The sequence below is a fragment of the Podarcis tiliguerta genome (assembly GCF_965153285.1).
Source record: "Podarcis tiliguerta genome assembly, chromosome: 6".
Taxonomy (NCBI): Eukaryota; Metazoa; Chordata; class Lepidosauria; order Squamata; family Lacertidae; genus Podarcis; species Podarcis tiliguerta.
Window position 1 is genome coordinate 6,352,723 of NC_139539.1, and position 25,768 is coordinate 6,378,490.

At 49.4% G+C, this 25,768-nt stretch overlaps 1 protein-coding gene and 1 long non-coding RNA gene across 3 annotated transcripts in view; both read right to left on the bottom strand.

Annotated features, from left to right (window-relative positions):
- Nucleotides 1–1,696: 1,696 nt before the first annotated feature.
- On the bottom strand, nucleotides 1,697–4,984 carry LOC310680735. The gene is made up of 2 exons (XR_014512881.1): nucleotides 4,779–4,984; nucleotides 1,697–4,682 (listed from the first exon to the last, which is right to left on the bottom strand). It is a non-coding gene; the product is annotated as an uncharacterized lncRNA (long non-coding RNA).
- Nucleotides 4,985–7,969: 2,985 nt separating this feature from the next.
- Nucleotides 7,970–25,768, bottom strand: part of SAMD10 (sterile alpha motif domain containing 10) — a 54,064-nt gene continuing 36,265 nt past the window's right edge. Inside the window, exons 3-5 of one of the 2 annotated variants that reach the window (XM_083447669.1) lie at nucleotides 17,321–17,489; nucleotides 12,570–12,710; nucleotides 7,970–9,887 (exon numbers count right to left, since the gene is read on the bottom strand). In XM_083447669.1, the coding sequence (XP_083303795.1) occupies nucleotides 9,778–9,887; nucleotides 12,570–12,710; nucleotides 17,321–17,489 (420 nt within the window). In that variant the 3' untranslated portion in view covers nucleotides 7,970–9,777. Of the gene's footprint in view, nucleotides 10,140–12,569; nucleotides 12,711–17,320; nucleotides 17,490–25,768 lie in introns of both variants that reach the window. The other variant, XM_083447670.1, reaches the window with a different exon arrangement.

Here is a 25,768-nt window from a genome sequence, read left to right on the forward strand (position 1 = left end):
CTGACATTTCCATTCCACCTTAAGGAACAGGCATGAGATTGTTGCACGTCACATGTCTGTTTACACTCCAGCACAGTATGCTGGGATCAAAGTTTTTGAGCTTTTTTTGAGGGAGCACCTCATTTTGGGGCTTTTCTTGGCATTTCTTTAAAGAATTAAGCCATTTGCCATATTCAATTCAATAAAAAAAATCCGCCGGGATGCCATTTTGCAAAACCCGGACATATAGCAGCGGCCCCAGAGGAGGGTTTCTTATATGAGCAGAGGGAGAGCAAGTAGGAAGAGCTTATGACTTTTCCACCCATGGACCAGTGGGGGGGGGAAGGGGTGCCTTTCTTGGGTGGAAAATCATTTGCCAGAAGGGGCTGCTTTTGAGCAGAAAGATGGCTGGAGGGAAAGGGTCAAGCAGTCCCCACTGACCCCATTTCTTTGGGTAAACAGGCTGGGCAGGTTTTTACAATTTCCCCCAAAACATGCACATCCGAGAGATGGTAGTGGGCGAAACGAAATGTGTGAATATATTCTGGGGAGGGGAACCTCTCTCCTTTGAGGAATTATACCTGAGAGGCAGAGCATGTGCTGAGTAGATCACTTGGACCATCTGCATGAGCTTCTGGTCTGTTTCCAGGCCCAACTCAAAGGGGCAGGTTTCACCTTTAAATGGCTTTCATAGAATCATAGAGTTGGAAGAGACCACAAGGGTCATCGAGTCCAACCCCCTGCCAAGCAGGAAACACCATCAGAGCACTCCTGACATATGGTTGTCAAGCCTCTGCTTAAAGACCTCCAAAGAAGGAGACTCCACCACACTCCTTGGCAGCAAATTCCACTGTCAAACAGCTCTTACTGTCAGGAAGTTCTTCCTAATGTTTAGGTGGAATCTTCTTTCTTGTAGTTTGGATCCATTGCTCCGTGTCCCCTTCTCTGGAGCAGCAGAAAACAACCTTTCTCCCTCCTCTATGTGACATCCTTTTATATATTTGAACATGGCTATCATATCACCCCTTAACCTCCTCTTCTCCAGGCTAAACATGCCCAGCTCCCTTAGCCATTCCTCATAAGGCATCATTTCCAGGCCTTTGACCATTTTGGCTGCCCTCCTCTGGACACGTTCCAGTTTGTCAGTGTCCTTCTTGAACTGTGGTGCCCAGAACTGGACACAGTACTCCAGGTAAGGTCTGACCAGAGCAGAATACAGTGGCACTATAACTTCCCTTGATTTGTGGCCAGGCTACCTTTTTCAGCGCTCACCTGCTTACTTACCTGTCCCCAAGCATTTTCAGATCATTGATCAGGTGCGCTCATGAAGGTTTTTGCACTTGCTGGCTTTGTGTTGTGGTTTGTTTTATTCTGTTTTATCTCTAGAGCGGTTAACAATTGTTCTTAAGGCTTTTGTGTGTGCATCAATTGCCCAGAAGACACTGTTAATTGGGAACTATATACTCATGGTGTAACGAAAATAAGGAAGCTTCCGGGACCAGCTACCTGCTTCAGGGGGCAAGGGAAAGATGTAATCACACCAGTGGGTCCTGGTATCTACCTGCGGCTGTCAGGTGCCACACTTGACTTCACCAGCAAAGATTTCAACCCAGCCATCAAGGGCAGCCCTGGGGAAACCACACTGCAGTAGTCAAGACCTGAGGTTGCAACGGCGCGAGTACCAGGCAGGAAGAAACAAATAACCAACCGAGGCTTCTTTTTCTTCTTTTAATTTTAAAGAACAGTTTCTTTTAATTTTGATATTTGTGTCGAGTACAAAAACCAACCAAATAAAACAAAAAAGCTGTTGTTCTGTTCACCTTCATCCCCCCATTTCCCGCCCCCCCCCCACCCCCAGAAACAAACAAACGAAAAGTAGACACAGATGCTTCCCCTTCCTTCCCCCAGAATGGCATTAGAAGTATACACAAAATCACATACAGTAGAGAAAGGTCAACTCAGTGGCCTGATTTGCACTACAAACCTATGTTGGCTCATTTCATTAAGTGCCGTGGAGTCTCTTAAATAAAACAAAACCAAAAAACCCCGGGAGTTGTAGTTTGACAAGGCTCAGTAGCGTACAGGAGGAGAGCGAGTGGTAGTGCTCACCTGACCCCCACTGCTGCGTAGGGGGAAAGGCGAGCAGGAGAGGCGATACTGGCAAGGTGCAAATGCGACGGCAGACATACCGGCTTGGCTTCGCCAGTGAGTGTGCACCATGCTGCCTTTGCTGCCGCTTTGCCCCCCCCCAAAAAAAAAACCTCTCCACTGCAGCATAAAGCAGCCATGCAGATGACCGAAAGTCAGGTCTAGGGTGCTAAGCGATTCCCAGCCCCCACTTATAACCCCCAGGGTTTCCCGGTGATTAAACCAGTTTACGTATGCAGCGCAGATGAGCCCAGGGGTACCTCACTGGAATCGAATTCTCTGAGACACAATAAATACATTCAAGAAAAAAACACACACACACACACCACCCACTTTATTGCATGATGTCCTGCGCTATCACCAGTCTTGGGATCAATGGGAATAATAAAAATGTGGGTAGACTGCAGGGGGACGCGTGCAGTTTCACAAATCTTTGAGACCTGCTCGGTGATGTTTCGCTGAGTCAGTAACCCACCCCACGGTTTCAGGGGTGCAAATGTCTCCTTGGCGTAAGGCAAATCCACTTAGCGGAGTAATTAATGATTGCTAACTGTCCGGGGGGCCCAGGCCCCCAGAGGCAGGAGGGATGCAGCCAGCTGCCAGGTACCTGCTGTCTGCACAACTGCAGGCCAGATGAGCCCTTTGAAAAGGCTGAGGCCTGCAACAAAATATTGCAGGGTAGAGTGCTCTTGTTCAGCCAGCCATGCCCTTAATCAGGCTACTCCATTCCATCCTGTCCTGCTTAGGGTGGTTTTTGGGTGCATTTCCCCCCCTTAAAGTTCCCCCTCCCTGATGCTTAGGGTTTTCTTGTTGTTCTGCAAACTCGGGGGCTTCTATCAACCCACCTGGTAGCTCCTTCTTGCATAGGGAGCCTCTTGGGCTACAGAAGGACTGGAACGAGGAAAGTGGGTTTGCTATTAAGAGGAGGGTATGTGGCATGGGTGGTGCTGTGGGTTAAACCACAGAGCCTAGGACTTGCCGATCAGAAGGTCGGCGGTTCGAATCCCCGCGACAGGGTGAGCTCCCGTTGCTCGGTCCCAGCTCCTGCCAACCTAGCAGTTTGAAAGCACGTCAAAGTGCAAGTAGATAAATAGGTACCGCTCTGGCGGGAAGGTAAATGGCATTTCCGTGCGCTGCTCTGGTTCGCCAGAAGCGGCTTAGTCATGCTGGCCACATGACCCAGAAGCTGTACACCGGCTCCCTTGGCCAATAAAGCGAGATGAGCGCCGCAACCCCAGAGTCGGCCACGACTGGACCTAATGGTCAGGGGTCCCTTTACCTTTATGTGGCAAAAGGGAACTGGGTGATATCTGAAAACTAGGGAGGAGGCCTGTGGGCTGGAGAATCTGCAACAAAGGCTGTTTCTGAAACACTCCAGGTGGAAGACAGAGCAAGTTTAGTTTCTGCTGCTCCAGAGGGCTGGATCTGAACCAATCAATTCATGCATGGCAGGGGGGGTGGACTAGATGAACCTCAGGGGTCCCTTCCAACTCTATGATTGAAGTGTAGCTTTGAAACCCAACCCAGGTGGCAGCTATGCCCGGGTTGGGGGCTGGATCTGGCCAATGGGCTAGATAATTGTTATCTCCACCACGTCTCCTGGGCCATGTTTGGCAGGCGAGTGGAGCCACCCACCTGCCAATCACCTGAAGTCACAAGTGACCCCCACCCACCCACAGGGTTCTTCAGAAGCCCCTTCATAACACTGGGCAACAGAGAGCATTGAAAGGAGCTACTCCATAGGCAGCAAACAGGAGCCCCTTTCAAAGCACCATCTTGCCTAGCAGTTAGGGCTTGGGAGGCCTCTCCAATCAGCTGATTGGGGGGCCCGGCCAAGCTCCATTTGGCGACGCCATGTTTTTACCTGCCCCACACCTGGCATTCTATATGGTTAGACCCCCGGGCGTGGAGGTTCCCAGCCCTGGAGCTCTGCTGAGCAATGCTGACAGCAGAAGCTCAGTTTGCAACAGTTCAGGTGACCACAGGCTGGAGTGTTTGCCTAGACCGTCTCCAATGGATGCCATTCACTCCTATGGAAAAAAAGTAACAGCGCTGCACTTGAGAGGGTGACATAAAAATGCGATGCTCCAAATGATCCTTGCGCTACAAATGCCAGCCCGTGGCCAAGTCTTCGCCAAGCTGGCAGCGCCTTCCAGATGCCTGGGACTACAACTTCCACGATGGGAGTTGTAGTTTGAGACATCTGGAGGGCACGAGGTTGCCAAAGACTGTGCATGTCACAGCAACAGGCATTTTGCTCTTAGGAAAACACTGGGGAAACAGCCACATTTTATCCTCTCAATTTCCTGTGGCTCAACAGTGACCTCATTTCCAATGGCATGGGCAACTGACAATTGTATCTCTTTCTGGTTCTTCTCTGCTCATCACTCCAGGGTCTCCGGTCAGTGGTAGATCACATGCTTTGCACCTAAGGAAGGCCAGACACAAGCCCAGGAGTCTCCAGGTTAAAAGAACCCAGAGTAGCTACCGGCCTGCGGAAGCCGGCATAGTATGATGGTGACATGTGTCAGAGTGGGACCTGGGAGACCAAGGCTCTTCCTGGGTGACCTTGGGCCACTTGCTGCCTCTCAGCCTGACCTACCTCGCAGGGTTCTTGTGGGGATGCAACAGGAGAGGGCAGAACCATGCACACCACCTCAAGCTCCTTTGAGAGGGGCACAAGTGTACAAATAAAGCTTCTGAGTGGGCTAGGTGCTCAATATGCCTTATTTCATTTTTCTTGAGGGGCCGTGTCTGCCAGGCTGGGGATGCAAAATGAGACAGGGTGGCTGAGCTTATGGGGTGTGTTTGCCCTGGTGGATAACAGCTCCCAGGGAGCAAAGAAGAAGAAGAGGAGGAGGAGTTTGGATTTGATATCCCGCTTTATCACTACCCGAAGGAGTCTCAAAGTGACTAACATTCTCCTTTCCCTTCCTCCCCCACAACAAACACTCTGTGAGGTGAGTGGGGCTGAGAGACTTCAGAGAAGTGTGACTGGCCCAAGGTCACCCAGCAGCTGCATGTGGAGGAGCGGGGAATCGAACCCGGTTCACCAGATTACGAGTCCACCGCTCTTAACCACTACACCATACTGGCAGCCCTAAACCAGACAGATTATGGATTATGGACCTGACTCTTGAGAGTCTTAATCTCAAGGTTGTGGGTTCGAACCCCACATTGGGCAAAAGATTCCTGCCTTGCAGGGGGGCTGGACTAGATGAACCCTGGTGATCCCTTCCAATTCTATGGTTCTAAGTCAAAGGCAGTCCCTGACGCAAATGGGCTACATTGGACAGTATTTTTAATACATTTAGCGGTATAAGAAATAAATGAGCGGCCAAACCAGCGTTCAGACCTGCCCAGAGCAAAGGGCCTTCCTCACACAATGCAAAACCGAGGAGCTTTTATATCTGGTGTAACAGGAATTTGGATCTTCGAGGGCAATGCCATTGTCCCTAATCTACCGTATTTTTCTCTCTATAAGACGCACCAGACCACAAGACGCAACTAGTTTTTGGAGGAGGAAAACAAGAAAAAAAATATTCTGAATCTCAGAAGCCAGAAGAGCAAGAGGGATCGCTGCGCAGTGAAAACAGCAATCCCTCTTGCTGTTCTGGCTTCTGGGATAGCTGCGCAGCCTGCATTCGCTCCATAGGACGCACACAACATTTCCCCTTACTTTTTAGGAGGGAAAAAGGGAGTCTTATAGAGCAAAAAATACGGTAATTTCTGCAGAACGGGTCTGAGCAGCCGGGCTGGAGGGCAAAGATGGCCAGGTTTCCCCCAGAGGCTCTGTCTGACTGCCAAGGCAGAGCTGCCCATTCAGAGGGCGAGGAGAGACGGCTTAGGGAAATTACTTTGGACATTTGATAAGGGACCTTATTGCCCAGCCTGTCGCGGGGATGAGCTCGCCTCGGGGAGGACTGCCGGGGAGCTAATCAAAAGCATTGTTTCACAGCTGGGTGGTCAGGAAGAGCTGGGCGGGAGGTGGGTGACGGAGGCCGGGAAGAACACCCTTTGCAGTGGCTTGTACGACCGAACTTATTGGTGGCTTTGGGAGCACTCCTAGGCAGAGAAAAGGTAGACCAGGGGCAGACTTTGGTCTTTCAAATTTCAACGATGCAAGGCCAAAATTCGCCTCTCGCCTTCCATTCTGCTCATAGTTTCGGCACCCTTTGGGCTCAGCGCCCAGCGCGGTGGAACTATTTTTCCTGCCCTAAATCCGCCTCTGCGAGTCCCCACAGGAGATGGGAACCTGTGTCCCTCCACTGGACTCCAACTCCCATCAGCCCCAGACCACATGGCCAATGGCACCGGCTATGACGTCATCGGCGGCTAGTCCATTAAGCCAAGCAGTCTTGTGCCTTCTGCGCTACCAGTCCCTGCGATCGTACGGCACGGTCCCAAATTTCAAACGCCAATAATAATTCATTGTCAAGGGAGCAATAGCATGCGCTGGGTTTTAATGGGCTGACTTATGACCTTGGCAGTGGGGCGCACCCTGCAGATAACAGCACCGCTATTAATTTTAATAGACTGTGCAGAGGAGGAGAATTGAAGGACTGGGGGCACCCTCAGAAGCAGAGGAATCTGCCAAGGGCAGTGCAATGATTGCAAAAGCATTGCCTCTTGATGTAAGCTAAATCGATTTTCACGAGTGCTCTGGGCGCATTCTGAGCTTTGCATTTTATCTGGGGCGGGGGAGAGAGTCTTTAGAAAGCATGGTCTGCTGCACTGGAGGCAAGCAAAGGGCAGGAGAGCGTTCAGGTGGGTCTGTGCAGAGAGTGGGGAGAGTAACTCAGCCCAGTTACCGAAATGGACCCAAAGGTCATGGACCCAAATCTATACGGCTACAGATTTCCCCCCATGGGAAAAACTCTCGCCTCAACCACCAAGGGGAATCTACCTAGTTTCCCAAAAGTGGGTCAGCTGCCCGTCAGGAGAGGGGGGTGTTTAGTAAGACCGTGAAGACAGAGTCCCCACCAGGGATACTGCAGAGCTGCCAGAGTGGATGATGTTGACACGGGTTGTTGAGATTCCTGCATTGCAAGGGGTCAGACGACACCTGATAGTCCCTTCTGACTCTACAATTCTATGATGGCCAATGGCCTGGCTCTGTATAAGGCATCTTCTCCAGCTCAGAAGTTTGGGGCTTTCTTTTGGCCCTTTCTAACTACCTGCCAAGGATGGGCTGGTGGAACAGGTGTGGTTTCTGAAAGGAGAATTGTCAGAAGTGGCCCTTGCTATTTAGCTCGAGGAAGGCCTTCAAGTATCCAGCGGTGACCTGATCTCTAGAGTTTTCACAGTGAGTTTCGGCGCTCGAGTGCAGCAGTGCTGGAGGATGCGCACTGCGAATCAAGTGATGCTCAGGCAGCACTTTCTAATCACAAGTGTTTTGGTGCAGACCTTTTTTTATACTTTGAGAGGGCATAGAGGCTGTGCACAGAAATACAGAAGGTGCTAAGGTTTGTAGTTAGGGCAAAATACCTTTGAGGTGTATGCTAGTATAGCCGTACCTCTTGTTACGTTTGGTTCAGGTTACGTCTTTTCAGGTTGCATCCCGTGGCAACCCGGAAGTACCGGAAAGGGTTACTTCTGGGTTTCGCCGCTCACGCATGCGCAGACACGCAAAAATGACGTTATGGGCATTTGCAGAAGCGGGAAATTGCGACCTGCGCATGTGCAGATGCACAGAGGTGGGTTGTGTTCCTCTCAGGTTGCGAACGGGGCTCCGGAACGGATCCTGTTCGCAAACAGAGGTACCACTGTACAAGATGGAACCAGAGCCAAAAGTATTTGGGGCCTCCTCCCTCCCTCCCTCCCTCCCTCCCTCCCTCCTTCCTTCCTTCCTTCCTTCCTTCCTTCCTCCCTTCCTCCCTCTCATCTCCTTTTCTCTTCTTCTCCCTTTGTGACACCCTCTCTCTCTCTCTCTCCCTCTCTCTCTCTCTCTCTGACACTTCCATCCCTGTCATTCCCATCCAACACTCTGCTAGGAGAAGCACCAATGACTCTTTGACCTTTTTCAGAGGGCATGCCCTCCTTCTCCAGCCCCACCCCCCGCTTGCAGGAAATCAGAGCCACCGTTCCCCCCCAGCTGTTGAAAGGAGGACTGTGACACTGAACCACCACTCAGCACATGCCAAGCATCATTATTAGATGTGGGTGGGTTGGGGGGTGCAGAAGAGGGAATGCCAAAAGCCTCTTTCACAAGTCATTATTAAACGGCTCAGGACCGCAATACCTCAAGGACCCCCTCTCCCCATTTGAACCGACCCAGACCCTGCAATCATCATCGGAGGCCCCTCTTCGTGTGTCTCCTCCGCAAGAGGTCTGGAGCGTGGCAACACGAAAACAGGGACTTTTGTGTGGTGGCTCCCTGTTTGTGGAACGCTCTCTCCAGGGAGTCTCTGACATTAACATTCTCTAGCCTTTTAACTGTGTTTGGGGGTTATTGGTTTGTTTTTGTTTTTGCTTCATTATGCATTTTGTGTTCTCATTTTATATTTTTATGCTGTGAACCGCTCTGCAATCTTTTGGGTGAAGGGCGATGTACAAATTTAATAAATTAATATTGATAATGATAATAACATTTACTACCTTTCAGGGATTCTGTGTGTTTGCTCACTCTCGTTGATGTTGTTTTGTTTGGCTTTCCTTTGGTTTTTTTTTACAGAAAACCTTGTTAAAATACATAAAGCTTCACTGGGCGACTCTTAATTTAAATTCCCGTTCCAGAAATGTGGGTTGTTGTTAGGAAGCGGCCTTATATCAGGTCCAAGAATTTGTCCGCAAAGTTGAGTATTGGGCAGTGTTTCTGTCCGGGGTCTCGGCCAGAAGGTCCCTCCCAACAACTGCTCCCAAATCTTTGGAACCGAAGACCCCAGGAACTGAACTTGAGACCATTTGCATGCTAAAGAGGTGCTTTACCACTGAGCTGCAGTCCCTCCAAAATTTCCAAGATGACCAGTGACAGAGACAAGCTGCTTCTGTGGCCAGTGTCTGGCAGTATGTAGAGTCATTGGCTGCCATCACTCTCAATCCAGCCTTGGCTTCTCAACACAGCCTCCCTCCCCAAATATATCATAGCCTCAGCAAGGAGGAGACAGTCTGAATTTTGGATGAAGAATCCACTGCAATTAGCAGCAGGAATTACCCTAAAAGCGTATTATTTTTAAAAAGTCAAGTTTGGGCAATTGTGCATTCAGGTTAAAAATCTGACCAAAGTTCTGCATTAACACACCCATACACAGAGCCCACCCCCCATTGTTTTTACTCTCATGTAGCAGTAGTAATAATAAACAGTGCTTACGTAGCATGTTAAGGAGTGTTCAAAACGATGGGCAGCTGGTTGTTATCCTCCCAGCAGCCCGGTAAGGTAGACCAGAATTTTTATCCTCATATTGCAGATGGTGTGGGGTGGGGGTGGGGGTCAGAGGCTGGTGAGCTTGTGGCAAAGGTTCAACCTGGGAATCCTGAATTTGCAGGATGGCCTCTGAACCACTCCAGCCCACACACCCTGATTGCTACGGAGAGCCTCTGAACGAGATCCAAGACGCCTGTACAATGAAACGAGTGAAGCATTTGCAAAATCCTCGGATTCAGAAGTCTTCCGCGTCCTTCTGGGGAGAAAGTCTGTTTTCGCTGGTTCCGTCAAGGAAACAATTTCGCGCTGTGATCGGATCCCACGAGGCTGAGTTTGACAAGTCCTAGTGGCGGTGGTTTGGCGTGGCATGAGTTCTGAGCCAGACAGCAGCTGGTCTCTGCATGGAACCAATGAGGAATCAAAGAGAAGAGTGAGGGGTGTGTGTCGGGGTGGGTGGGGAGAGCGAGCGCACCAAATACCGCCCCCCTGGAGCCAGTCTGGGATCGGGTCCCTTCCTAATTTCCCAAGCATGCAATCGAGGTGTCCAGACCTGCGGTCCACACTAGCCATCCGCATCCCAGAAGCGATGCAACTTCACAGTGTCGTGCCGGGACAAGCTGGAGAGGTTAGGAGATGTTCCCAAAAGAGGCTGGAAAAAGGAGGGTTGGGAGCGAAGGAAAGAAACAGAAAAAAGGGAGTAAGTACCAAAGCTGTCAAGGGAGATTGGAGGCGGAGGACACAGGGGGAAATCGTGGCGACGGGTGAATTGGGGAAGGGGATGCCTCAAGCAAGACTGGGGGACAGCACTCCTGGGCCCACCTGGAAGTTGGAAATGAGGTCAAGGGGGAGAGGGTGAAGACACTTGGAAGGGTCTCAGAAGGCTTCCAGCAGACAGATCTTGGAGGCTCCTGGTCCAGTCTTGCTTTGGGAGCCAGGCAACGCGGTGACTGCAATGGAGGAGGGGGGAAGCCCGGCTGCAGGGGAAAGATGCCCCATCCATGATGCAGGAACAAGGCCAGGCTGGGCCCGCTCCCCTCCTCTGAAGCAAGGCTGCTGGCCAAGGACAAGCATAAGGAGACAACATGTGGAGGGAAGGAGTGAGGGTGTGGGGATGCTGAACCGCGGAGGAAAGAGGAAGAGAAAAGGAATGGAGGAGATGGGCGAAACGGGGGAAGAGAAGACGTAGGAAGGGAGGAAGCAGAGAGGGCAACTAGGAGGAGGCAGCGAGATGGGGAAGCAAGGGCAAAGGTGGGGAGCAGACTCAAAGGATGGAATGAGAATCGAGGGAAGAGATGGGGGGTGAAAGAGAGAAAGATGGCTGGCTGGCGACTTTTCCCCCTGGGCAGCATCACCCTTCCTTGCGGGACCCTCCCTCTCAGGTGGGTTGCGGCAGGTGCTTCCACACAGCAGTTTATGGAGGGGTCGGTGCATGCAAAATTTGTTCAGACTCTTATCTGATGTCATCCTCATCAAATTCCCACCCCCTATTACCGTATTTTTCACTCCATAAGACGCACCTGACCATAAGACGCATCTGGTTTTTAGAGGAGGAAAGGGGGAAAGCCCCAGTTTTTTGAGGATCATCTCACAGTTGTGCAGCTTCTTTTGCAAAGGGGAAAAGCCCCGTTTTTTTAAGGATCAGCTCAAAGTTGTTGAGCTTACTTTGCAAAGGTAAAAAAATCCTGTTTTTATGGGGTTCAACTCACAGTTCTGCAGCTTCTTTAGGAAAGGAAAGGGAGCCATTTCTACAGTTTCCTGGCAGATAATCTAATCAGCCACTCACATGTCGCTGGGGAAACAAACAGCCTCCATCTGCAGAACATTCAACAATGGAGATGTGGGCAAGGGGCCGGGGCTGGAAAGGGAGCCAGCGATCGACCACACATTTGCTCCATAAGACGCACAGACATTTCCCCTTACTTTTTAGGAGGAAAAAAGTGTGTCTTGTGGAGCGAAAAATACGGTAGCTTCCAACTTAAAACGGATTTTCTATTTCCGCAGAAAATCCAATAAGTAAAAGTCAAAAGACGCTACAGCACCTTTGGAAATGGCAAATGGGAAGGTGCAGGGAGGGGGGACTATGGGAAAGGGTTTTTAAAAAAATTATATAATACTACGACATGTGGATCTTGCAATAAGACTGCAGGAATAAGCAGCACCCAAGTCCACAACAAACTGCTGTGCATTGAAGCACCCACAGCATCCTGTTTAAACGCTCTTTAAAAGGATGGCTGAGATGCAAATGTCACTTCCAGGCAAGATTCACCCTGATCTGTTGGCACAGAAGCTTGCCGGAAGGTCGGATGAAGTCAGCATTCATCCTAATTTGTTGGCAGGGAGCTTAAACGATGTTGTGCCTGGCAGTTGTTCGTTACCCCACATTTCCCCAGTGCAATTTGCCGGCAGGTTCCCTTATTGCAAAAAGTCCAGTTGAGGGGGGGGGGGGCAAGGAGGCTTGTTGTACAAGAGGCCCGGCTCAGCTTTAACAATGCAACGTGGATTTGCTAGTGCGGAACTGAATCCCACCCAAAACCAGCAACAGTCTGAAAGTGCCCCGAATCTCAAAGCTTCACCCCACAAGTCCCAGGCTTTGCAGGTGGAGAAGTGGAATCCATATCTCTTTCTGCTTCCTTTTATCAGAATCTGCCCTCCCCTCCCCTGTCCTTTACCAGTGGCAAGACAGACAGACCCGGGAGGAACAAGAAGTACCGTATTTTTTGCTCTATAAGACTCCCTTTTTCCCTCCTAAAAAGTAAGGGGAAATGTTGTGTGCGTCCTATGGAGCGAATGCAGGCTGCACAGCTATCCCAGAAGCCAGAACAGCAAGAGGGATTGCTGCTTTCATTGCGCAGCGATCCCTCTTGCTGTTCTGGCTTCTGAGATTCAGAATATATTTTTTCTTGTTTTCCTCCTCCAAAAACTAGGTGCGTCTTGTGGTCTGGTGCATCTTATAGAGCGAAAAATACGGTAACCCCCAGAGGTTATTCGCCTTTAGGCTGACCAATGCAGCAGGCCACTCAAATGCGGGGAATCAGGAGTGATTTGGGGACATCCCGACCCCCCCCCCCCGCCACCGTACCTTGACTGAGGAGCTGTAGGTTGCGGACTTCCTCGCGCACCTGCAGTTGCAGCACCTGTTGGAGGACTTCCTGCCGCTGAGACTCGTGGATTATCCCCATGCGCTGCAACTTCTCCGCATTCAGCCGCAGCAACGCCCGACCTGACGGGAAGAAAGCGGAACCGTGAGGAGGAGGAGGAGGGAGAAAGGGCCAGATAAGAGCTCTGCAGGGCGAGTGGGTGGGTGTTCTTCCTAACACCAGGCTTCTGTGCAGGGGGGGTTTATTTTTTGGGAGTAGGGAGCAATCCAGCCCAGCTCCCCCTTGTAGCCTGAAGTGGTGACAGCCCAGGCATAGACAGACCGTTCCACATACGGTGCGTTGAATCTTTCAACTTCCAAAAAGGGGGGGGCGCTAAAATGTTGTAACATGACCTGGGAACTCAATAGGTATTTTGGTTAAATCAATATTGTTTAGCTTTGCTCGGTAAGTAAAATGTGTGTAACGTGGCACGGAAATCATTAAAAATCATTGCCAAGTACCTGCAGCCATATTCTGTATTTTATAAAGCATTACCTGCCGTTTTCATAAGGTGAAATTGAAACGCTTTTGGTTTTCCAAAGACAGTTTCTGCGCTTCTCCATCTCACCAAGCTAAATGTCCAATCTCTAAAATGATGGCATATTTGAACTCTTCACCCCCCAAAATGTATTTTAAAGACCCCTCACTAAAGAAATTTGCAAAATGTAAGCTTCGCCCCTTCAAATGACATGCCCTATTGTTCCCAGAGCAGAGACATCACCTTGCCGACAAAGGTCCGTATAGTTAAAGCTATGGTTTTCCCAGTAGTGATGTATGGAAGTGAGAGCTGGACCATAAAGAAGGCTGATGGCCGAAGAATTGATGCTTTTGAATTATGGTGCTGGAAGAGACTCTTGAGAGTCCCATGGCCTCCAAGAAGATGAAACCTATCCATTCTGAAGGAAATCAGCCCTGAGTGCTCACTGGAAGGACAGATCCTGAAGCTGAGGCTCCAAGACTTTGGCCACCTCATGAAAAGAGAAGACTCCCTGGAAAAGACCCTGATGTTGGGAAAGATGGAGGGCAGAAGGAGAAGGGGACGACAGAGGACGAGATGGTCGGACAGTGTTCTCGAAGCTACCAGCATGAGTTTGGCCAAGTTGTGAGAGGCAGTGGAAGACAGGAGTGCCTGGTGTGCTCTGGTCCATGGGGTCATGAAGAGTCGGACACGACTAAATGACTAAACAACAACAACAACATTGTCCCCAGACTCAACCCAGAATTTTGTGGTGGTTTTTCTACAGCATAAAACAGGTCAACCTGGATGATAGGCAATTCATGTATCTGGGCGTTTCAGATGGCAGCTTGTCAGATACATGTGTGTGCCTATGTGTACATGAGGGGTTTTAACCCTTTCCTCCCCACCCTGTGGCCCTTTCAGAAATCCTTGCCCTCCAGAGTTCTTGCCTGGCGCATGAGAGAGACTGCTGTGACAGATCATTCATTTTGGGCTACAGCGGGGGGGGGGGGGCCGCAAAGGACTCAACTACCCCCTCCCCATGCCCCACAGTCCTGATCCCAATTCCCCCCCCCCAACTCACTGGTTGCTATTTAACAACAAGGAACAAAACCCCAAACCCTCAAACTGTGACCAGGGGGGTGTAGTGGTTCACGTGCTGGACCAGGACCTGGGTTCAAATCCCCGCTAAGCCGCAGAGTGCACCAGGTGACGTTGGGCCAGCCGCAGTCACTCTAACCCGCCTCGCAGGGCTGTTGTGGAGATAAAACGGGGAGGCGGAGGATCGCCTTGCGCAGCTCGGAGGAAAGGTGCGACGTAAGTGTAAAAAATAAAATGAAGCCTGTCGTAAAATGATGCTGTGCTGACCCAACCCTACAAATCATGCAGCTTGGAAGGTATTTCTTTCCTTTCTCTGTTTCTCCAATCTACCTCCTGCATCAAAACCCATTTTATTTCAAAGGCTCCTCTGTGAGCACTGGAGGAATGTTGGAACAGATTGGTGCATCCTCCCTAGAACGCAAGATTTTCCCATCAGCCCCCTCTCCTGCCATCCAGGCTTTGTGAGCGGAGGGATGTTATAACTCGCTCGGCCCACCTCTCCTGCGGGTACAATTGCTAATGCTTCCTTTATTTCCAACGCAAGGGCTTGAGCGAGCCGTTCCATTAGTGTTTCACCAAACCCTTCAAGGCACGCAAGGCTGAGGGAGCAGCCTTTGTGACTCCCAGGGAGAAAACACCACAACTTCTCTCCCTTTCTCTCCCCTTTCTTCCTCTCTGCCTCCCAAATCAGGACACAGATACGTTACCCTCTTCTAAGCAAAGGTTGGGGCGAGGGGAAACACAGGCAGTTTGATCTGTCTGCCTTTCTTTGGTTCCAAACAAACACACACCCCAGACAGTGTCTGCCCAGTAATTATTGGCTCGGGCTACTTTCTCTCTTGCTTGTAAAATATTAATCCAGCAACTTCGCATGCTTGTCTGCTTCATGTTCTCCTGCAAAGATCCTTTTGTTCTCCAGATCAAGCCGCCCTGGATCTACTATTTTCTGTCAGCCTGGAAAACCCAGAAAGGACGTCACGCTGAAAGGCTGCCGCAAGTACCCACACAAGGAGAAATTAATGCTGCCTGGCAGAACCGGCCCAAAACCTTTTGCCACCTGAGGCAAAGGACAACAAGATGGCTCCCCTACTCTACTTCCACGTTCAGAAGGTGACTGGGCCAAGAGCTGACTCAAACTTCCATGCTGGCAACAGGACAGTAGCATCCCTGAGGGCTGCTGGCTGGGGCCAGGCACTCCTACTTCTGCCCACCAACAGAAGGGAACAGTCAGTGAAGCAGTGCTGCTGCCACCCCTCAGCTTCTGCCGCCAAAAGCGGTTGCCTCTCTCTGCCCAATGGCTGCACCGGCTCTGTTGCTCACCTGTACATATGTGACAAAAGGAATGATCCTCTAGGCAACGGTGTGAAGATGCTAAGTTCTGAACAAAGAATCCAACAACCTTTAGACAGCGCCAAAGCCAGAGAAAATATGCACACCCCACCCCCCTGTCCTGAGCTTCCCATCGGCTACTCCCCGACTCATCCATCCACTGTTTGCCGAAGCATGCCAGACTGTAATATGGCCACTCTCCTAAAAACTTAGCGCCACAGCATTATATTATATTTTCTGAGAATCCTCCAGAAAAACAATCTCTCAAAGGACCTGTTGATGGCATTTTACCATTGTACTGTGGAGAGTGTATTAACTTATGGTCTCTGTATGTGGTTTGGGAGCTGCACGGCCAGGGAAAAAACAATGCTGTCCAGGGTTGTAAAGACTGCGGAGAGAATAACTGGGTGCACTCTTCCCACCTTGGATCAAATCTATGCTTCCAGGTGCCATAAGAAAGCTGCAGAGATAGCGCAGGACAGTGCGTACCCCGGAAGTGATCTCTTTCAGCTTCTGCCTTCTGGAAGAAGGTATAAAGACTAGGACTAGCTGCCTGAGAAACAGTTTCTACCCAAATGCACTTTTGGTTTTAAACTCATTGTAAGAAGAAGAAGAAGAGAAGAAGAGTTTGGATTTGATATCCCGCTTTATCACTACCCAAAGGAGTCTCAAAGCAGCTAACAATCTCCTTTCCCTTCTTCCCCCACAACAAACACTCTGTGAGGTGTGTTGGGCTGAGAGACTTCAGAGAAGTGTGACTTGCCCAAGGTCACCCAGCAGCTGCATGTGGAGGAGCGGGGAAGCGAACCCGGTTCACCAGATTACGAGTCCACCGCTCTAACCATTACACCACACTGGCTCGCCAGGAGGGAGGGAAGGAAAGAGGGACAGAGGCTAGTGTTACCCGCGGCACCCCGGCCACCACTCAAGGCACTCCAAAGTGCCATGGCACACTGGTTGAAAACTGCTGTGTGTGTAGTTCCTTGTGAGCCTTGCTAAAATCTGCATTTTGCAGGTTGAAAGACCTACATTGGCTCCCAGTACGTTTCCGAGCACAATTCAAAGTGTTGGTGTTGACCTTTAAAGCCCTAAACAGCCTCAGCCCAGTAGACCTGAAGGAGCGTCTCCACCCCCAGCGTTGTGCCCAGACACTGAGGTCCAGTTCTGAGGGCCTTCTGGCGGTTCCCTCACTGCGAGAAGCAAAGCTACAGGGAACCAGGCAGAGGGCCTTCTCAGTAGTGGCGCCCGCCCTGTGGAATGCCCTCCCACCAGGTGTCAAAGAGATAAAACAACTACCTGACATTTAGAAGACATCTGAAGGCAGCCCTGTTCAGGGAAGTTTTTAATGTATGACATTTTAATGTATTTTTTTGTGGGAAGCCGCCCAGAGTGGCTGGGGAAGCCCAGCCAGATGGGCGGGATACAAATAATAAATTATTATTATAATATTATTATTATTATTTGCCACTTTGCCGTGATATTTCGTCTTGCTTTATTCCAGGCTTCCTCAACCTCGGCCCTCCAGATGTTCTGAGACTACAATTCCCATCATCCCTGACCACTGGTCCTGCTAGCTAGGTATCATGGGAGTTGTAGGCCAAAAACATCTGGAGGGCCGAGGTTGAGGAAGCCTGCTTTATTCCAAACTTCCCCTCCTTGTCAACGAATGGTTGTTACAATCTTGTGCCTCAGCGCTTTTTCTGCTGTTGTCATCCTGACAACGAAGCCCAACTGCCGTGCGTTACAGAGCACCCCTTTCTTCCAGGGAGCCTCCTCTTTTGGGGAAACCCAGAGAGGCTCGGTTACCTGTGATGGCGTGATGGGAAAAGGCCTCCACGTAGATGAGATAATTGTGCGGGCAGTGCTTTTTGAGCCACTTGCACACATCCTGCTGCGTCCAAAGCACCACCGGCTTGGTCAGGCTCCCGAGCGTCGGGCTGGTGTGGTAGATGCCATAGTGATCGTAGGTCCGGACCTATGGGGTTGAGGAAGAGGGGGAAGGGATGAGAAGCATTAGTGAGTCCCCCGCAGGGTGTCACAACTCAGTGGTGCCTGGGACCCTCAGCATCCCAAACAAGATCTTCTAAGCTGCCGCACAAATGATGGTTCCTGGCAGCGGCCAGGAAAACTGCAGCAGGGATAATATTATGAGTTTGGGGGCTGGTCAGTCTGGATGAAACCCCGTGCCCCTCCCCAGACCTGCAATCCTGTATCTGTGAAGGTAGAATATGTAAAGTTAAAGCCTGGATGGTTAAGGTGACTACGGGGTGTGGCACTCATCTCGCTTTCAGGCCGAGGGAGCCGGCATTTGTCTTCAGACAGCTTTCTGGGTCATGTGGCTGCCAGCAGGACTAAACCACTTTTGGAGCAATGGGACACCATGACGAAAGCCAGAGCGCACAAAAACACGGTTTACCTTCCCGCCGCAGTGGTACCTATTTATCTACTCGCACTGGTGTGCTTTCAGACTGCTAGGTTGGAAGGAGCAGGGACCAAGCAACAGGAGCTCACCCCGTCACGGGGATTTGAACTGCTGACCTTCTGATTGGCAAGCCCAAGAGGCTCAGTGGTTTACACAGGTAGAATGTGTAAGAGGAAGCTCCCCAATGCAGTTGTAACTTAATTTTCACTCTAAATTTCGACTCTAGGTGGATGCAGCATCACTCGGATCCTGTGTCCAATGGCTTTGGCAGGTAAGGTGGAGCAGAACTTTGCTCGTACCATGTTGCTGCTTCCCCCAGATTACTTTGGTTCTCTTGGGTTTGTCACCAGGAGTTACAGTCTGCGCGAGCAGCGAAACCCAGAAGTAACCCGTTCTGTTACTTCTGGGTCACCGCAGGACGCAACCTGAAAAGACGTAACCTGAACCGAACGTAACAAGAAGTATGACTGTACTTGTATTTAAGAAGATTCAGGCCATAGGCGTATTTGGCCCCCAAGCAGCCAGCTGCTGACCACTGGGGCCACTGACCTGCCCTCAAACCCTGAGCCAGCCATTTCAGAGCCGCTGTTCCCTTTCCACAATCCCACACGGCAGCCCTCTGTGCTTTTCCGAATGCTTCCCCTCCCTGCCATTTCACTATTATGCAACTGGTACCACCTCGCTGCTCAGGCTGGGCTGTCACTTGGCATCTTCTTCCACCTCAGAGCAAAGTGTCTGTGGCATCACTGGGTAAAACCATCCCAGGCGTCTGCAACTCGGCTACTTAAGAATCCAATTACGGGAAATGCTCAAGGCTGCAATGCGCCAGCCGTCTCCCCACCCTCTCCGGTACCAGTTTCCACTTTTCTCCTCCGGGTTTTTATTCTGTCACGGGCTCTGTTCATCATGGAAAGGGGGTTCTTCACCTTAGATATATATATTTCATTGTCTCTTCCTTGGTCGTCGGATATCAAAATACTGCCTGCAACAAGAGGATGTAGTAGCAGGGATTAAGAAAATGCTGTGGGCGGCAGGAAATGTGCGCCTCACAGAAGAGATACGGACCATGTTCAGGCCCTACTCCAAAAATGGGCAAAACACCTACAGCTCCCATAGAAGAAATTCAAAGACTATTTAGCTAATTGGACGCAGGTGGCGCTGTGTGTAAAACCTTAGCGCCTAGGACTTGCCAATCGTCAGGTCGGCGGTTCGAATCCCCGCGGCGGGGTGCGCTCCCGTCATTCGGTCCCTGCTCCTGCCAACCTAGCAGTTCGAAAGCACCTCTGGGTGCAAGTAGATAAATAGGGACCGCTTACTAGCGGGAAGGTAAATGGCGTTTCCGTGTGCTGCACTGGCTCACCAGATGCAGCTTGTCACGCTGGCCACGTGACCCGGAAGTGTCTGCGGACAGCGATGGCCCCCGGCCTCTTAAGTGAGATGGGCGCACAACCGTAGAGTCGGACACGACTGGCCCGTACAGGCAGGGGTACCTTTACCTTTATTTAGCTAAATATGTTAAGATAATTTAAATAGAATTACTTGCGAGTATCAGATAGATATTAGGGACGTGGGTGGCGCTGTGGGTTAAACCACAGAGCCTAGGACTTGCCGATCAGAAGGTTGGCGGTTCCCGTTGCTCGGTCCCTGCTCCTGCCAACCTAGCAGTTCGAAAGCGCGTCATACTGCAAGTAGATAAATAGGTACCACTCCGGCGGAAAGGTAAACGCCATTTCCGTGCGCTGCTCTGGTTCGCCAGAAGCGGCTTAGTCATGCTGGCCACATGACCCGGAAGCTGTACGCCGGCTCCCTCCGCCAGTAAAGCGAGATGAGCGCCGCAACCCCAGAGTCGGCCACGACTGGACCTAATGGTCAGGGGTCCCTTTACCTATCAGATAGACCTAGGATTTAAATATGTGATGTTTTAGAATGCTATGTTGTTAAAATGAAAAGAAAGAAAGATGTTAATCAACCAAGCAAATTCTACGTAAAAATAGATTTGGAAAACTGTTACAGTGATTTCGATGGAAACTCAGCCAGGGGGACTCGAGGAAGTCACCCAACAATGTTAACAAAAGTGGAATTATTACGGTTAGGATAAATGTTTGTTTGTTTGTTCTTTAATGTTTTCTTTTCATGTCTGTGGATTTATGTGTCATAAATTTGGAAAACTAATTTTAAAAATTTGGGGGGGGAAACCCCACCTACAGCTCCCCAAACAAAAACAAAAGCAAAATCTGGATTCTCCCCCACCAAAAAAATAAAAAATCAGGGAATTCTCTCCCAAGGAAAAAAACAAACAACACCCCTCATTTTCTTTTCTTTTTTAAACTAGGAAGAGTAGGAGCCCTTGGAGGAGGTCATGGAAGGGGAAGAAAATCGCCTGATATTGAGTCAGATTCATTGGTCCATTTGGTTCAGTATTGCCAACACGGAGAGCAGTCTGTAATCCGAGGTACCACTGTATTGGATGGTTTCTGCTGAGGATGTTAGCCTTCAAAGCTTCACATTTTCATAAACAGTGGAAATACAGTGGTACCTCAGTTTACAAACTTAATCCATTCCAGAAATCTGTTCTTAAACTGAAACCGTTCTTAAACTGAGGTGCGCTTTCCCTAATGAGGCCGCCGGTGCCCTTCCACCATTCGGATTCTGTTCTTAGACTGAGGTAAAGTTCACAAACCAGGACACTACTTCCGGTTTTGCGGAGTTCGTAAACTGAATGATTCGTAAACAGGACTGTTCTTAAACCGAGGTACCACTGTATTGTATCCCCCCCCCCTCTTTAGCCTTGTTTTCAGATTATAAGGCGAGCCTCTAGGAATGGGCGAGATACAAATCTAACTCAACCGACCATCCTGAATTCATTCCAATAGCACACGTGGGGCTTTCAGACCGCAGAATTTAGGGAATGCCCCCCACATAGTCCCATCTACCCCTCCCCCTGCTCCGTTTGGATAATTGCAGAACAGCATCCCAGCGATCGCAGAGGCCGCCGTGCTGGTTTTAATCTTCTTGGCAGACAAAAGCCACAGCTTGTTAATATGAGGCAACGTTTAGGATGCGTTAAGCATCACGTTCCGGATGATTTGGAAATCTGGAAAATGAAGAGCTATTAAGAGCTGGCTTCAGTGTGGCATTGACAGCTGAACAGCAGCCAACTATGGCCGTTGGAGTCCCATGCCTAACCCTCCCCTTTTCCTTTTTCAGCAACAAGCTGTTCAGGGACATCGGGCTCAAGGGAAGGACTTGTGAATAACTGCCCAGCACAGCAGCCTTCGATCAGGATCTGCCTTTAATCCCAACCTGCAACAGGACGCTGACTTGCTTTCCGTTCTCTCCCATTTTTCTCCTTCCCCATTTCTTTTACCACGCTCCAGATTTATTCACTTTCTAAAATGCATTATTCTAAATTGGATTTCAAATGGAGCTACTTGGATCTCCTATTTAATTTTTAGTAGTTTTTTGAGGGCCACCCTTGGAGGCTATTTCAGAGGGAAGGTTGCAATATCAGTTTAAATGGGGTTGCCATATTCCCAAAAGTGGGTCAAAGTTGCTGAGCAATAATAATAATAATAATAATAATAATAATAATAATAATAATATATTATTTATACCCTGCACATCTGGCTGGGTTTCCCCAGCCACTCTGGGCGGCTTCCAACAAAATATTTAAATACAATAGTCCTTCAGATATTAAAAGCTTCCCTAAACAGGGCTGCCTGTTTAGACGTCTTCTAAATGTCAGGTAGTTGTTTATCTCTTTGACATCTGGTGGGAGGGCGTTCCACAGGACGTGTGCCACCACTGAGGAGGCCCTCTGCCTGGTTCCCTGTAGCTTTGCTTCTCGCAGTGAGGGAACCGCCAGAAGGTCCTCAGAGCTAGACCTCAGTGTCCGGGTTGACCGATGGGGGTGGAGACACTTCTTCAGGTATTAGAAAGAGTATTGAAAATGGGAGTTGGGTCTTACTGCCCCAATAGAGTTGTGAAAACAAATCACCACCACCACCATCGAAGGTGGCAAAAGAGTAGCAATGGAAGCTCGTGTAAGGAGCAGCAGAGAGAGAGGACAAAGGCATTCAGAGAAGGGGTGATAAATGAAAAACAGATCTCTCAGGGCGACTCTGTGGACCTGGAAACCAGAAGCCAAGCAGAAATAGGAAGTATCAGGGCCCAGGCAGCGCTCAGAAGGTTGATGGCGCTTGACATGCATTGCACCACAGCCAACTTCCCCGTGTGTGAACATTGGCTAATTAAGCACACCCAATTAAGGAGCCGCCGCAATTAGCACAACAGGCATGTCAAGACCTGCTGCCCTGCTTAATGGCTTGTCCCTCAGAGATGCCAAAAGCCAGGCAAGCGGAGATTGAGGCCAATTCCCTGCCCGATTGACCACGGGGCTGATTGGCCACGGGGTCAACCCAATAATTCCTAAAGATCTGCGCAAGGGCTTCTGTCAGGCCTGGCGCAATCTTGCAGGGAGCCAGCAGCTTTTGCCAGTTGTGTTGTCAAGATTGCAACAAGGCTGGAAAACGCATCTGCCCGTTCTTGCTCTGCAAAGGCAATCAGACGCCAGTCTTGCAAACTCTGAGGTGGAAACTATTTTGGGGAGCTTGGTCAAGGAGGCAGGAAGACGCCATAGCTTGCCTTCTAGGGCGCTGGTGCTCCTCTGAGACTAAACTGGTCTGCAGCCACATCCACTCCATCCATACATTATTTTGTGTGTGTGTTGTGTGTATGTGTGTGGGGGGTTATTAAAGATTTTGTTGATTTACAAAATAATTTTATAATTTCCCCCGTGTAACATTTTTACAAATCATTTTCAATTGTTGAGCCATTAGGAAGAATAGGGGGAAAGAGGTGGGGGGGGGGAAGATGAGTGGGGTCGGGTGGCGATGTTTCTATTTTACTTAATATATGTGGGATTTTGCGACAGAGTTCCTTGTGCAGGTTCTCTGCTGTTCGCTTGTGTTCCTTAGGTGGTGAGAGAGGTTGGGGTTGGCCTAGGGTGTGGCTGTTCATTTGTGGTTGGCTGTGGTGGTCTTTGTTTTCATGTGTGAGTAGGGTGGGTGGGTGTTTTGGATCAGGTTAGCCATACTGATTTGTATGCTATTGGTGGATTTTTGTCATTGTCTTGTTGGGCTGTGTATGTGATAAAGGGGAGCCATACCAGGGTGAAGGCGTCTTCTTCTATTTGTCCCCGTGTCAGTTTCAGTTTATTGGTTAATTTTTCTAGTCAGGCTGTTTCCCATACTATTTGGTACCAATGGTCCATGCTTACTCCTGACAGGTCTCTCCAGTGTCTGGCTATGATGCTTCTGGCTGCTGAAAGTAGGTGGGTTATGAGTTCTTTGTGGTGTAAGTGGGCATTATTGTCTTGGAAGATGTTTGCTAGGGCCAATTCTGGGGTGGTTTCTAACACTTGCTTGGTTATTTTACGTATTTCTCGTATGGTTGTTGTCCAGAATAGTTGGATTTTGGGGCGCTCCCACCACACGTGGAGGCATGTGCCTGTGGAGGTGCACCCTCTCCAGCATTTTGGAGATACCTACAGGTGGTACCTAACACCAAGAAAACTAGCGCTAATACGCCCAGGAACCTCCATCCATACATTTAAAGCACACTGCTTCTCCTGGGAACTTGTTGAGGGAACTGTAGCTCTGTCAGCAGTAAGCTACAGTTCCCATGATCCTGGAGGGGGGAGCCTTGTGCTTTAAATGTGCAGTGTGGATGTGGCCTACCGGAGGACTTGCTTCTCTATCCGTGCATTCTTAACTCAAGCAATACATTCGCCAGTAAGCAGATTATCATCATAACGCAGGCCATGGGCTCAGCACAGCCTCAGGAGAGAAGCCAGGCTGCTCCTTCCGCATCCTTATGGCGCTTAGTAAGAGAACAGCGGTTCAGCATGCATTTAGGGCTGTTTACCGTTACTGCTTTTTAAGCTTATGAGCTGTTTGTCATCTGAAGGTCTCCAAGTGGCTCAACAGCAATCTATATCTATATCTATATCTATATCTATATCTATATCTATATCATCTATATCTATATCTATCTATATCATCTATAGACATATATGTAATACCGTACGGGAAGGGGGGGGGGAACGGTCTGGGGTCATTCCATGCATCAATATAGCGTTTAACATTCTGCATCCCAGCGGATTGGGATACCATTGATGCTAACCCTTAGGATCTTAATATTCTCAACAGGTACAGATATTTATATTTCCCTAAAAATCTGAATACAAGTTTAACAAGTGTCAGGTTAGCTCAGTGACAACCACGTAAGTGCTTCTATTATTGACACTACCCCTTAGGACAGGCATGTCCAAAGTCTGTCTCGGCTGCCTTATCCAGCTTGTGGGTCAGTTTAATTCGGCCACTCAATTTAATTCCTGGAGTAAAATCCTTAAAAAAGCTCAACAACTTCACTCCTAAGGTTAACAACTTTGGTTGGCCCTTCACTTCATCAAATCTGGCCCTCTTTGAAAAATGTTTGGACACCACTGCGCTTAGGATCTTAATATTCTCTACAGGTATGGAGTGGGTGTGTTTTTGGGTTGTTGTTTTTATTTTGATTATATATATATATTGTGGTTTTCATGTTGATCTTTTGTGTGAACTGCCCTGAGACCTCTGGGTATAGGGCGGTATATAAATTCAATTAATAATAATAATAATAATAATAATAGTAACCCTTTCCCCTCTAACAACACTCTCCTTTTAAAAGGCTTCTCTGAACTTCCTTGCTGCCCATGATCCTTTGTGACATCACATGGACACTGGCACACAAACACTCTGCACATGCTCCAAAGGCAAGCACCAGCATGGCACAGCAATTTGAGCGTTCAATGTGTACATCCCCCATGACCCTTTCGGTTACCCTCATCTGCCCCCTTGCCAGTTTCCGCTCATGTTTGTTTGTTTGTTTGAGTCAGGGAATATTTGGGGAGGGAAAGAAACCCCTTGGCTTGGTCCCACCTTCAGAGTCTCTAAGCGAATCTGATCTTTTTCTTATTTTTAAGCATGCAAAGCAGGCTTTCGAATGTGTAGCACAGAGCACATGTGTGCCTTTAATTCCCAGAGAGAAAAGAGGAAATTGGTCCAGGAAATCTGCGCCCAAGAGTGACGGCATCCTCCCTGGAAAAAAAGACGCTGAGCCCACAGCAACCTTTATCCAAATAACCCTCCTTACTTCTGAGTAATAGGTACCCAGGGCAACTAGCAATTTTCCCCAGACCAAAGCAAACTGCGCATTAATCTTGACGCTAACTCTCTTTCTTGCAAATTGGCAAACGGTCTGAATTTGCCACTCTCATCTCGCTCCCTTCTCCACAACCCAAATTGGCATACATTGCCTCAAACGTGACCCATAAATGGAACAGATGCAGAGACTGGCACCTGGAGGCAATTTTTCAGCTGGTTTAAAAGGAAGCTTTTTTCTTTTTCTTTTTCCCCCGTATTTTCCTTCCAGGCCGAAGGCAGCCAGTTCTGCATTTAAGCCATTCGTCGTCGTCCCCCACCCAACTCCCCGGCTTCAGCACCCCTCCCGCAAAAGGCGGAACTGAGATTCAAAGAAGGATGTTAGGGAGGAAAAGCTCTGTTTCCGAGAAGGAAAGGAACAAAGGAGCTGGTTTTTGGCAGGTATTTCTGGGGCTTAATTCTGACTGAAAGGCCACCTCCGTAATCCCAAAAGCAGGAGGCTGGTCTTGGCTTCCTTTGGGCCGCTGCAGATGTGCCAAAACGGCTTCAAAGAATCTGTGCCACACCCTTAAAGCATATGGCTTTCCTCAAAGAACTGTAGTTTCTTAAGGGCCCTGGAAATGGTAGTTG